Genomic DNA, 13,990 nt, shown 5'->3' with positions numbered 1-13,990 from the left:
AGACTTCAAAAGAAATCGACAATTATATGAACTTTCTGATTCAGAAACAGCTAGTGTAATATTTTTGTGCAGATGTGACTGCACTTCTTATTCAACTTGCAATAACAGAAACAACCAACTTTATTTTCTCATCATAAATATCTATAAGACAGTCTTATTAACATAAATCTGATCAAACAATTTCACTATGTATAAAGAAATTTGAGGTTTTGGTTCTCTGGCTTTTCAACTGTTTTAACTATTTTCCATAGATGATGCTTATTCATGTACTGCTTTCTTAGAGTCTTTATTAGCATGTTGTTTGCTGCTGACTTGCCAGTTAGGTAGTATGATTGAATATATAAGGAAAAGCTCTTAAATATATTAACACATTTGAAAGTCAAAATGCTTCTTAATTAACTTCAGAAAAACTATACTAAAGAGGAATATTTTATATTTGTTTCTTGCCTTAAAAAAACATCTCAATCATTAAACTGTTCTTCTTATCTGATACCGTAATAAAATAAAAAATAAAAAAGTAACCTTACATCCAGTAATGTTTTCTAAACACAAAGAATTTCACTAAATGCAAATATGTGAAAAATGAAATGTTTTGGAATTCAATCATGCACACAGTAATTTCTGTACTGAGACTTGATCTCTTGTTGATGTTTATCTGACTTTTTGCATTAATCATCCAGTTTTGTTTATTTTCTTCCTACTATCCAGTCAAAGTACACTTATCATTTCTTGGCAAAACTGAACAGGCATGTTCTTGTCTTTTCTCTATTTTTGTACAAAAATTGGTATTTGGTAATCCATACATATCTTTCTGTTTACACTTTATTCAAACTTCAGACTGACGATGGAATTATCAAAATGTGGAGTGATTCAGGAAGTGTTAGTGAAGAATGGAGAAAAGTCGAGTTACATTTGGGGAAGCTGAGAAATTTTGAAGTTATCTTTGAAGGTATCCGTACCAGAGACCTAGGAGGAGGAGCAGCACTAGATGACATAGAGTTCAACAACTGCTCTACAGGTAAGTACAAGATGGAAATTTCTAGAGGGATACTAAAAGGAGGTGCAAGGTGTTCTTTCTTGTTTTTAAATATCTGATTATTTTACTGATTTTCTTGTAGTGCCTCTATCCTAAACTTCAGTTAGGAATATGCTTTTTTCACTTATATAACTTTAATAGTATTCTATTCATATGGAAAGTATTGCATTCGTATGTAATTCTCACACTAAGTTATTGCAGATAAATCCAATAAATATCTGAATTTGTGTTTTCTTACTTGGTTTTAAGTACTTTTGTTTGTATTAGTTGATTGCTAAGCTGTTGACTCTGTTTTTGTACACAATAGTGTCATAGAAACAATGTCAGATTATGTTAACTGAGACTTGTGATCTCCACATTTTATTGCAAAATCTCTTTTTCTAAAAACAAGTTGAAACTACAAATAAGCCCCTGTCAGTATTACTTTTCTTATTGCTTTCAAACGTTAGGGGCAGCAATGTAAACATAAGCTGTAACTCACAAGGTATTCATCCTAGTGAATTGATCTCCTTGTGGACGTGGTCTAAAGTAGAGACACAGTTTGACTTTAACATGTTAATAAATAAACAAGAAAAAAACAAAAGCTGTTTGGATTGTGGCTTCCATAAGGAAGAATGTGGTCTCTGTTCTGTGAGAATAAAAGTGGATTGGTTGAGTAAGAAAATAATTGCTGAGATCATATATATATATTATGAGTTTGGGGGATGTTATTTAGGCTAACTGAATCTTCTGCCATGGTCTGGATGATAATGCTTTGGTTGGAGGATAGAAGTGCAATTCTGAAGACCCTATTTCTGTCTAATTTAATCTGAAAAAAACAATATGCACTTTATCTATTTAGAAACTGTTTTGCACTGTAAACCAAAACGTGGGTCCTGCTACAAAACTGAACTTAAAATTCTAAGACCAATTTACCCATTAAAGCATATTTTGGCCTATGAATGTTGTGATTCCATTGTGCTTTTTCAAAATGTCACATTGCCTCCAGTTCTGGGCATGTAATCATTCTCCAAAGGGCATAATGAAACAGTTAGGGCAGCCCTAGCAGAAGATGGGAGATCAACAGGACGATGTTGATCTCTCTTGAAGTTTGTTGACAAATTATGCTCAGATATATTATTTCATAAGGAGGGATCTAGTTAAACTCCATCCCAAGGATTCTATCCCACTTAGGGACTATAATAAATTAGCCATTTCAAAGTCATTTTCATGAATATATTCAACAAATAAAAATAGCAAGATTTATTTTTTAAGGAACAAGAAAACTCCCCATTAGATTTATAAATTAAGTCCCCATTAAAGTTCACATTCTTTTGTAAAATGTAAAAATACTTCTGCTTCATCTTAATTACATGTATTTTATGATAATCTGAAAACAGTTGTTTCTGGATATATTCCACATAGTTGTCATTGAGCTAAAAAAATTATTTGAGAAGGGAGTTGGAAAGGTGTCATATAAAGGATCTTAAAGCTCTCAAACAGTAAAGATTGCTTTAATCTGTGAACGCTATAAGTCTGAATATTAATCATGCATTATAACCAGTGCTGCATTAATATACCCTGACAGAGAACCAGTTGAGAAAGTAATGTCAGTTTGTTACAATATGTAATGTTTTGTTTTATAGCGTTGTTTTAGCAAGAACCTGTTAAAAAAAGCAGTTGCACTTTGTGCGATGATGAGTTTTACATACTTACAGTTTTGGTTTGTAATATACCATATATTTTGCAGAAATTTAACGTTTATGAAGCTGGATGATTTAGAGGAAGCCTTTCTCATACGAGTTTAAAATGCATGGTTGGAATTCAAATTACAACACAAAAACATTTTACTAGAGATTGGTTTAGTAAAGACAGAATCCAAGGACAGTAATCCTTCATAGATAGATTTGTCATTTGCATGTTGTATGTTTTTACACTGCAGTAAAATACAATCTTTATATGATGAGGAAGTGCTCACTTAACTTCAGTAGCATATGCCATGTACTGTATGGTTTTCATTAAAATTTAGGTTCATTCCTATTGGAATGTTTTTATGCTTATGTTTCTGTTCTTCAGCAGAATAGGTACTCTGTCAGATATTTGCTTTTTAACTGCATGTTATTGCATATGTGCACGTGTCTGACAACAGAACAAAATAAGCAAGCAAAGAAGCAACCCACACCCTTCGAGTTTTCTGTCCCTACAGCGTCTGCAGTGTAATCAAGGTTCAAATCAAAGTCAAGAGGGAATCATTGCGTTGTTTTTAGTGCCTTTCACACCAGCTTTTGTAGGATCTTTTTTTCCTTTTATTCCACAGAAGGGATCCTTTTGCTTAATTTTCTCAAGACTTTTGGCATACTGACTTTCCACTTGACATGGTCAAATGAAGGATCCTGATCTGACCTTTTTCATTCTTGTTATTGATTCTTTGTATATTTTTGCCATTTTCTTGAAAATTTCCCATCAGACCCAAGCTTGGCATGTACAGGACAGAGTAAATATGTTGTGTCTAAATTGTTGGGGCTCTTTGCAGCACAGGGTTCATTTTTTTTTTTTTTATTGTGATAGCTATAACAAAGCTAAAAAATAGCAAGCACAATCTTGGTATGGCCAAAATCTAGGAGAGAAGGGTAATATGCAGAACAGAAAGGGTTGGGGGCTTATTCTCAACAAAAGGACTTCATTTACAGCGCTGGTTCATGTGCCACATTTGTAGTTGCAGCATTTTCGACCTAGCAATGGGCAGGACCACATCTGTATTTTCCACTGAGACTTTTTAGGCCAAGCAAAATTCTCCTACATTGTTATAGATATTCTAGCTGCAGTAATTACATAAACAGAGGAGTAGACCATGCAGAGAATAAAAAAATATATAATTTTAAAAAAGCACGAAAAACAGATTTAAAAAAATAAATAAATAGATAGAAATGGAAATAAGAAAGCCTGAAGTGCACAGGAAAAGAAAGATGAATGTTTAACTGCTTCCCAGCGCGCAGCTTGTAGTGGTGGGGAAGACTTTCAGAACTGCTCTGGACCTCTGAGGTGTTTGGAGATAGTGTTTTACTTCTTACAGGCTGCCAAAGTGTATTCCTGGTTCACATTTTATAGTCAACACAAAAAAATAACTGCCTCCTTGCAGAAAGAAAGTACTTTAGCGGAGCAGGCTGAGTGAATACAAGACCTGCTTTATGGAATATGTTAATACGTAATAGTAGTTATAGCAGTGTTGAATAAATCCAAAGGCTCAGTTTGCTGTGCTTGTTTGCCTTCAGCTTGCTTTCATACAGTGTGCTGTAGAAAGCCGTACAACTCATAAAGGAATCTGCAAGGAGGTGGGTTAGCTCTGCTGACTTGCATTTTAATTACATAAGTGTATGGTATATTACTTATGATATGTGAGCATTTTCAACTGATAAAAGAGAAACTTTTCATTTTATTTCCCTTTAAAAGTTAATTAGGTAAAAGCTTCTTTACTACCAGAATAATACCGATAACTTTCTTATGATTCAAGCTGCAGGGGTGCTTGAATCATTCAGCAAGGTGCATTTCTCTCATTTCTCCTTGATTTCTATAGAAAACAAGGTTAAGAATCAAAGAATTGCCAGAGATTTGTTAATACTAATATAATGATTTATTATTTAATTAAGTTCTGGAACAGTAATTCCTTTTACAACTTTAAAGCTCAGAGTCATCATCTCTTATGCTTTTAATAACTGACTGATCATGACTGGTTATTTGCAGGCTAAGAAAACAGTATTTTTTTTAATGTTTAAAAAAAAAAAATAGAAAAGTACCTCTGAGTGTTCTGAGTGTTCTACAGAATTACCTTCACAGATAATTTTGGTTTTGAATCTTCTGATACTCGTGACAACTTCAAAAACTTGTGCTGAAAATGAGCTGTGATCTTCCTGCTTACCTTAAAGAGCGCTTTAAACATTTTGATTTGCTCTTCCCCCTGACGACTTGCTGTCACAAAACAGGGAATCAATCAACTCATCAGACAAGCTGTTGCTAGATTTTATACATACATTTTTATTTTAAAACATATGCTTCAGATACATAACACAGAATATAAGAATGGATATATACCTTACTCATTCATTCTATATCTAGTTATTTTGGTATTACAGGGCAGTACTTGAAAAACAAGGAAGGAAAAATAAATAAAAATAAGTGAAGAAATAAGTCTAAATTCAGAAGAAACAAAAATGTCTTCACTGATCTCAGTGAGCTGCCTGATTGGAATCACACTTTACAAGCTTTTCTCTCCTTGTTAAAGCAAAACAAGGCAGACATTAAATCATAATTAGTGTTAAAAATACATTTTTTTTGTTGTTGCTGTTTTAAAGGAAACAAAATCAAAATATCATGGCGTTCTTATTCATAAGAAATAGATATAACAAATTGAGCAGAGTGGGAATTTTCTTAAATATTTAAAAAGGCATGCTTTGCCTTGTGGTAAACTTGTCTTTCCCTGTCCTCTTGTATATTTGTATTCCTCCTCACCTCCTGTTTATGGTAGAGACCATAGATGAAGGAACAACAATCCTTTGAACATCTTTGCTTCCATAATCCCATAAACAAAAAGCTTTGAAAGTCTCAGTGGAGAAATCCTTTTTAGTTAGAATTCCATCCTTGCTTTGCAGATCAGAGAAAACTACTGAAACATCCCAGCGTCTGGGTGCATAGGCCAACTTTTTTACTTTTAATGTAAGCTAGTGTTTTCTTTGAATTCTCAACTACATATGATGCAAAGATCTACATTTAGTGAAGCATTTAGTATCTTCTTCACTTGTGAAAAATTCAAACTTCTATAGCAGAAATATTCAAACTTAGCCCTGAAGTAAGAACGAAGGGAATTCTAATAGGGAAAACAGCTGGAGCCAACTCATTCTCTTAAGATATTTGTATTCAGCCAGAATATATGGCCAGTTACTTGGGTTTTGATACTTTTTTTTTCTTTCTTTTTTTTTTTTTTTTTTTCCTGTTGAGACTGTGTTATGACACTTGGTCAATCCTTAATTGTCAAGATATTCAGATGTGGAATACAGGAATTGTATCATCTGTCTACTTTTTGGTATTAAAATTCTTATTTTCCAGACTTCCTGGAAAGGACTTCATGTTAGAAGAGATGTGGAGGAAATATAGGCTGCCCAAACCCAGAGATGCAGTAGGGTGTTGCAAGAGGGCATTAAGCTCCCTTGCGGGTGTGGTAAAAGAGGTGCGGACTCCTTCGCTGATGCAGAACAAAAGACCTTTATTGTAGGTGCTTAGAGCCTTTTATACCCGTGCAACACAAGTTTTCCCTCAACCACAAGACTGGTTACATGTAAGGACTAGGTGCCTTGTAGGTGTTTACGTCTGGCTCAAGATATTGTTGAGCTTTATCAATACAATGGCCCTCTTTACCCCACAGTTGGGGAGCAGCCCATAAGGAGGAGAATGAGGAAGCCTTCTCAATCTCTGGTTCCAACACGTGAATATAGTGGTGCGTACCTCCTCAGACCCCTGTTCTTCACCGGAAGACATCTACTAAATAGGTATTATGGCACAAAAAATAATGAAAGAACATTTTCTTGAAAGAGCATTCCTTCCTATTGCCTCTGAGCAATATATAGTATAATATATAGTATAATATATAGTATAATATAGTATAACTGTGCACAGTACCCAGTAAAACAACAATTATAAAATGACACACGTGTCCCTCAGAATTTAGTCAGTGTCATATGATGTGAAAGGCATTCATCTAAGTGGTGTTGCATGTGCACCACTTATTCTAGAAATATATGTATGAACAACCATGAAGTCATTCAAATACTATGTAACATGGATTCAGGGAATGAATTTGAGAGACTTATTTGAAAAGATTAAAAGAAAGAAGAGAAATATTACACCAGATTGGAAATCAAAGCATCTCTACCATTGTGCCAAAAGAGGAGGCTTTTCAAGACTAGAAAAATAGATGTGGTGGTGACAGCTAGATTTTTTTTTTTTTTCAGATGAACTTTTTCAGATGTAACATTGAATTGCATTTTTTGAGTGCTCTCTGCACTGGAATCAGGGTGAGGGTGATGCAGGGAGGAGAGAAAAGACCAAGAGGGATAAACCAGATTGCTAAGCAGTTCAGGACTTCTTATTCTGTGATTGAACATGTTCATAATCATTGGGAACCTGAATTTCTTGCAAAAGGATCACTTGACTTTTTTGCCTTGTCTCTTCCATATTTAAATCAGCAGGCTACTAAAGGACAAAATCTGGAATAAAGACATTCTCAGTTCCTCAATTCTCAGTGCTTCTTCTTAATGTCTTTTTTAGAATTAAAATATGTCAGTTTTCTACATCAGTACAGTGTGTGAATGAGCTCCTTATCTTTCTGTTACAGCCTGCACAAAAGCCAGTCTTTCACTTTTAAACAAATATAAAATCATGGAATCTTTTGAGTTTGAAGGGACACTTAGAGGTCATCTAGTCCAACTCTCCTGCAGTGAACAGGGACACATACAGTAAGATCAGATGCTCAGAGCCCTGTCCAGTCTGATCTTGAGTGTCTCGAAGGACAGGGCATCCATCACTTCTCTAGGCAATCTGTTCCAGTGATTCACAGCCCTTACTTTTTCCTTAAATCCAGTGTAAATTTCCCTTCTTTTAGTTTGAAAAGCTTTCCTCCTGTCCGATCATAACAGACCCTGTTATGACAGACCCTGTCATGACATGACATGACAGACCCTGTTAAAGGGTCTCTCCCTTCTTTCTTACAGCCCCCTTGTAAATACTGATAGGCCACTTTCAGGTCTCCACAGAGCCTTCTTTTCTCGAGGCTGCACAGCCCCAGCTCTCTCACCCTGTCCTCCTAGGGGAGGTTTTCCATCCCTGAGATCATTTCTGTGGCCCTTCAACGGCTACACATCTGTCCTGTACTGAGGACACCATATCTGGATCCAGTGCTCCATAATCTTAAACTTATCTAGTGTGCGTTCTTATGCTCCATTTTATCAGTATTAGAAACTGAAAAGACTTATTTGTTTATTTGTTTGATCTTTTGCATTGTTTAAACGAGAGACAGTTCTACATTTCCAGAACTCCGGATGCATTTTTTATTCTTCAAATTATTTGGTGGCCTTAGTCACCAAACTCCAACTAGTTTTGAGCATCTTTAGGAAAACCACTAACATAATTTTGTATTTACAGGCAAAATTCTCTCTTTAGAGTTCATATTTTAGATCAGCTGTTTACATTGGAAACAATGCATATCTTCAGATGAAATCAGATCTTTTTATCAAAACATACCTTAAGTAGAATTCCCAGTGTGTTTTTTTGTTTGTTTGTTTTTTATTCCAATAGAACCTTATTTGAAACAATATTTAGCTTGCTTCTGTAGAAACTTTTCTTCTAGCTTTCCCTGCAGAAGATTGCCAAGGTCATTCATAGACAGAAACACTATTGATGAGTGTACTAATGGAACTTTAATGTTATGTAAAAAGTCATGCAGAAAAGGGTATTGAACAGTTGGGTTAAGCAAATGACAAGCTTGATGAAAACTGTGTTCCATAAATGCTGAACTTCACAGAACTAAGTATAGTTGACTTGCTGGTCTAATGAATCCTTCTAGGAGCTTATATTTCATATATTTTAATTTAAGTGAAGAGTAAAACTTCAAGAGTAATGTTCACTGGGTAGTATTTTCAACAACATTTTTTTTTCAGATATTATGAAAGAATGGAGAGAAATGTTACAAATCCTGCATAACTTTGTAAAAGAAGAGTGTTGTATTCTTTGTCCTTGACTAGCAAATATAAACAAAGAAGTCCATTTTCAAGCATTCTTTAATATGTAATTTTCTTCCTAGTAATGGAAACAAAGTTTCTGACTTTATATTAATGTATTCATCCACTATCCTCAAGTGAACTTTGTCATGCCTACACATTTTCAGAGTAATTCATGAGTTACTCTTTCATAGATAATTTATGCATAGGAAATGGAGAAATGTAAATATGTACCTTGTGATGAATCCAGATAAGAATTGAAATTTATTCGTGGTATGCATGTGTTTGTTCATGTCCATCTTGCTTATTTTCTGTATATATACAAACACACATATATTCTTAGGAGGGAAACTTTTGTTTTTACTGGTGCACTGAGAATTTGGCTATACGAAGCAAAATATTTAGGAACAAATGTGACTGCACATAAATGCATGTTCTTTTAACAGTTATCATTAACGTGCTTCTTTTGTAGGATTTAGTGTTCTACAAGCTAAGCCAATTCCATTGGTCTCTTAAAAGCTACTTAAAAGACTATATGGTTCTTTTCCTGCATCATTCCTCATTGTACTACATTGAAAAATGATATCTTGTTGTATTTTGTTTTTCAAGTACTGCCATTTCATTTAGCTTAGGGATTAGCATAACATGCAGTTAGTAGTTTCTATTTATGTAAAATCTGTTCAGTGCTAGTTTCTTGTGATATTCGATTTTTCAGCAATTTTTTCCGTTTTAATAGGAAATGAAATGAATAGATATGATATTACTGTTTTTCTATGCCTCAGTAATGATAATTATTATTTTTTAAATTATGAGTAAATAATTTCAAATTATTTGATGTATGAGGCTTTTGTTGTATGTGTGTGTGTGTGTGTGAAATTCTGTATTGTTACTGTTGTTCTTGATGTTGGAGTTCTTTTTGTTGTTTAAAAGACAGTATTTATTGTTTTGATTTAGTTTTTATCTAGTGTAGTAATGTGGGATAGAATTATTATATACTCTGGAAAGGTGACTGTTAATACCACAACAGGAATAGTTAAACAGGAGTTAGATTATTTATTAAGTTTGAAGATGTTGTGCAGATGCTGGTATGTTAATTCATACAGAGATTTTATTTTTATCTCTCTCAAAGGCTCTGGCAGAGTATTCATCATGGTTATAAGTGCAACCTGGTATCTCTAAAAATGGGAATAATGGGAAATGGGAATAAGGTTTTGCTGCAGAAGAATAAAAGTAACAGATATTTGACTCTGTTTGGACTACGCCATTAGAAAAAAAAAACAAAACAAAGCAAAACTAATATTATGTGCTAAAAATAAATGATAGGGCAACACTACATTGTCTTGTTTCTTGATTAAAGGTAAAAGGAAGTCAGGTAAAGAATGCATTCAGTCAGAAGCCACAGACTCTGTGTCTTTTCTGCATAGTGATAATGTACCCATGTCATATGCAGTGAAATAAAATGTGAAAAATTACTGTGCCCCAGTGGTTCTATCTTTACATAATTTATATTGTTAAGCAGTTTAAGTCGCAGAGTGACTTAGAGAAGTAAAATGGTTTTCTGGTCCCTTATTTCCAGTGCATGGGAAGGAATAGAAGAAAGGGAGCTGAATTGTTTTCAGTAGTTTCCATTGACAGGGCACGAGCCAATGGGCATGGATTAAAAACCCAGAAATTCCATCTGAATATAAGAAAACACTTTTTTACTAAGAGGATGGTCAAACACAGGAATAGTTTGCCCAAAGATGTTGTGGAGTTTCCATCTATAGAGATATTCAAAACCCAATTGGACCTACTCTACAACATACTCTAACTGCATCTGCTCAAGCAGGGGTATGACCTAGATAGCTGTAGAGCTCCCTGTCAATCTCAACTATTTAGTGTTTTAGTGATTTTTCAGAAGTTAGGTTAAACCATTAACAGATAACTTACCTGCTTTTTAACATCTTGTGGATACTATTTTAAGAGACATACACAACAAACGTGGTAGGGAACTGTCACGCTGGTGTGAATTTCTTTCCAGGCAAGACATTCTTCCTGCAAGCCTTGGGACAGGCCAAGACATGCCTAATGGCGCATGCATGATATACCATTAAAAGAGTGTGACCAAATAACATCTGTTGGAAGCAGTAAAGCGCTAAAGTCATGATGTGTAATAGATAAACAAATCTAAATTTGTTGATTTAATAATAAAATAAAATAAATACTTTTATTTAATTATAACATTGATATAAATGTCCTGTTGGTTTCAGCTGGAGAGAATCCCAGGGAATGCCCCGCCTTCACTGATTTTGTGTGTTTGAATGAGGATTGCATAGAATCTCAGCTGGTCTGTGACTATAAACCAGACTGTGAAGACCTATCAGATGAGACTGACTGCAGTAAGTATCCTACTGTGTGTTAATGCTACTTCCAATTAAAGTTATAACTTTTAATTCTATAGCATAGCTCAAATGGATTCATGCAACTGTCCAGATAATTATTTACAAGCAACTTCCCTATTCCTCCAGCACAGAAGGTCCAGCATTTTCAGATCCTAGACATTACTGCACAAGAAGTGTGGTTGAGGCACAAAAGTATAACTTGCTCATTACAAAGTTTATCTAGAAAACAAACAAACAAACAAAAAACAGCTTTATTTAAGAAATAAAATCCGTAGATTACAGTTGAAGTTAACTCTTAATTTATTAAGCTGAAAGCATTTTGAGCCGTCAATATTGAATGAAAAAAATACAAATAAGCAAATTAATGTACAGTAACACAGTTCTGTTATAAAAAGCAATTATGTATAAACAAGCCCATCTTTCTGATTAATCCTATCTCTGCAATCTAATTTATGTTGCTACTATGTATTCACTGTTCTTGTGACTACAGAGATACAATAGCATTTTCTTCCTTCTCATTATAATAGAGCAGTTGGACAAGATCCAGTCTGTTTATATTTTTGAAATCCTTGTGAAGGCTGAGGCAAAATTTGCCTACAGATGTTCTTTGGTAACACTATTTGAGATGGAAGGACACAGCTCAGTTTTGAAAATCTGGATCAATTTAACAGCATTTTCAATTCACCTTTGAAAATCAATAGCAGTAAATCTTTGCACCCTTTTTCTTGCTCCAGCTCTTTGTTTATTGACAGTCACTCTCCAAACTAGGCATTTGGAGCATGAAGCTTAAACAGTCCATGCAATTCAGTAATAAATCTGATTCTTAAGCTGCAGTACCAAATTCTATCATACTGAACACATGGTCAAAAGCAATCTTGATAGGCAGTGAAAGTAAATGCATCACATACATAGATTCATTTTTGAAACTGTGTTGAAGTCCATGGTGAAGTCCATCAACACTGAGTGCTCTGAGAGAGAAACAAACAAACAAACAGATATTCACTTTAAACAAATAGTTTGAAATATCCTTTTAAAGTCTGAGACCAGGACAACAGCAGATGGAAAATATGTAGTCTCAACAAAATGTTTTCACCTTTAGGTCTTGCTGTTGCTGAGGAACAGAGATACTGTAATCTGGTATACAGAATACCCAGATAAGCTTCAGGTATAATATTGCCCTGTCTGATATATCTTAGTTCTTACAAATGAGGTCTGACATTTGTGTAAACACACCTTTCCCTAAGCATATACCCCAAAGAATGGAGTAAATGGTGGTAACAATGCTGAAAAATGGTGCTTTGTAGATGAGGATTTGCTCTATCCAATAGAATTATTGTGCTCATTGTACCTGTTGTTGTTTCTGTGGAAATAAATAATAGTTTTGGAGTAAGACTCCAGTCTAGGAATAGAAACTTCGTTTTTTAAGAAAAAGGCAACAAAAGCTACTTAATTGCACACACACACAAGGGAAAAAAAAAAAAAAAAAAAAAAAAAAGATCAGAATAGCCAGAGAAAGATCTGCGTGCTCAAACCTAGTACTGTGCAAGTGGTTACGGACACATTTGTCCAGAGTTTTCTCCCTTTCTCAGAGCTTAAGGTCCAAGCTCATTTTGCATTCTACTATAGTTTTATACCAGTGTAGCTCTAAATAAGCCAGTGGGCCACAATCTACTCAGGAGCAATTCCTCTGTGCATGATTTACAACAGAATCTGAATAGAATGAATTGTATCCATGTTGCCTGATAGTCTTTAAGAAAAAAAACAACAAAAACCCCAAAGCAAATAAACAAACAAAAAAAAAAACAAAAAAAAAAACCAAACCTACAGAAAATGCTTAATTGCTTTCTCTATGCCTTGTTCCATTCAGTCAGGCAATATAGCAATATTTTCATTATCTTTCGATAACCCTTTGGGAGTACTGAAGTGAAAAAAAGCACACATGAAAGTAGTTTCAATTTTCATGAACTGCATTCAATTATACACCCAGGTTTGATTAATAGCAAACCTTAGCATTGATGAACCAACTAGAGAAGTGCTTGAATTATTGAAATGAAAGCAATTTTTCAGATAAATGGAACCATCATCTGATGGCTTCTAAGTAGGTTCTGTTTACCCCTAAAATAAAAAAAGTATATATCAGGAGACTCCATCAACATTGTAAATATTGTTCATAAATATTTATTAATAATTGCATTAAGAATGTCCTGTTAAAGATATTACGGTATAAAACTCCTGGAGTCGGGCAATCTACTATGAATAGTATAAATTCTAAATACATTTGTACTTCGGTCTTGTTAGAACTATATGAGAAAATTGTACTTGCTGTTGAGATTAATGGGTTCCCTCCTTTGCCCTAAATGCACGAAAGGCTATTTAGTGGTAAAGCTATGCTTTACTGAGTTTCCATTAAGTTTGTAATGCAGTGTCAATGCTGTCGCTCAGTGTATTTGTGTATTCCTTTCACAATTCCCAAAGGCCAGTCTGCAAACAGTTCTAACAGAATGACTGGGGTTGGAAAGCACTTTGGCAGACCTAGTCCAACCTCCTGCTCAAAGTAGTGTACACTGGAGGAATTCATCCAGGGCTGTGAAAGTGATATTTAGAATAGGTTAAGACATATTTTAGGAATTATGTCTTCAAAAGTGGAGACTCCACAACTTCTGTGAGCACTTTGATTCAGTGCTTGACAAGCCCTACAGTAAAATATGATAAAAAATTAAGAAGCACGTTTTTCTGTCTTTAAACAAAATTTCCTGTTTTTTCAGTCTGTTCCTTTTACACCTTGTCTTCACATGGGGCACCACTGAGAAGAGGCTGGCTTTATTTTC

At 34.5% G+C, this 13,990-nt stretch overlaps 1 protein-coding gene across 2 annotated transcripts in view; it reads left to right on the top strand.

The window, feature by feature from the left end:
• The window catches only part of MALRD1 (MAM and LDL receptor class A domain containing 1), a 204,643-nt gene that overhangs the window by 123,358 nt on the left and 67,295 nt on the right, over positions 1–13,990 (top strand). For both annotated transcript variants that reach the window (XM_015853499.2, XM_015853500.2), the window contains exons 28-29: positions 838–1,018; positions 11,031–11,159. In XM_015853499.2, the coding sequence (XP_015708985.1) occupies positions 838–1,018; positions 11,031–11,159 (310 nt within the window). The remainder of the gene's footprint in view (positions 1–837; positions 1,019–11,030; positions 11,160–13,990) is intronic.

This window comes from Coturnix japonica, chromosome 2 (genome assembly GCF_001577835.2).
Source record: "Coturnix japonica isolate 7356 chromosome 2, Coturnix japonica 2.1, whole genome shotgun sequence".
Taxonomy (NCBI): Eukaryota; Metazoa; Chordata; class Aves; order Galliformes; family Phasianidae; genus Coturnix; species Coturnix japonica.
Note: the sequence above shows the minus strand (reverse complement) of the source record. Positions and strands in the feature narration are given on the sequence as shown.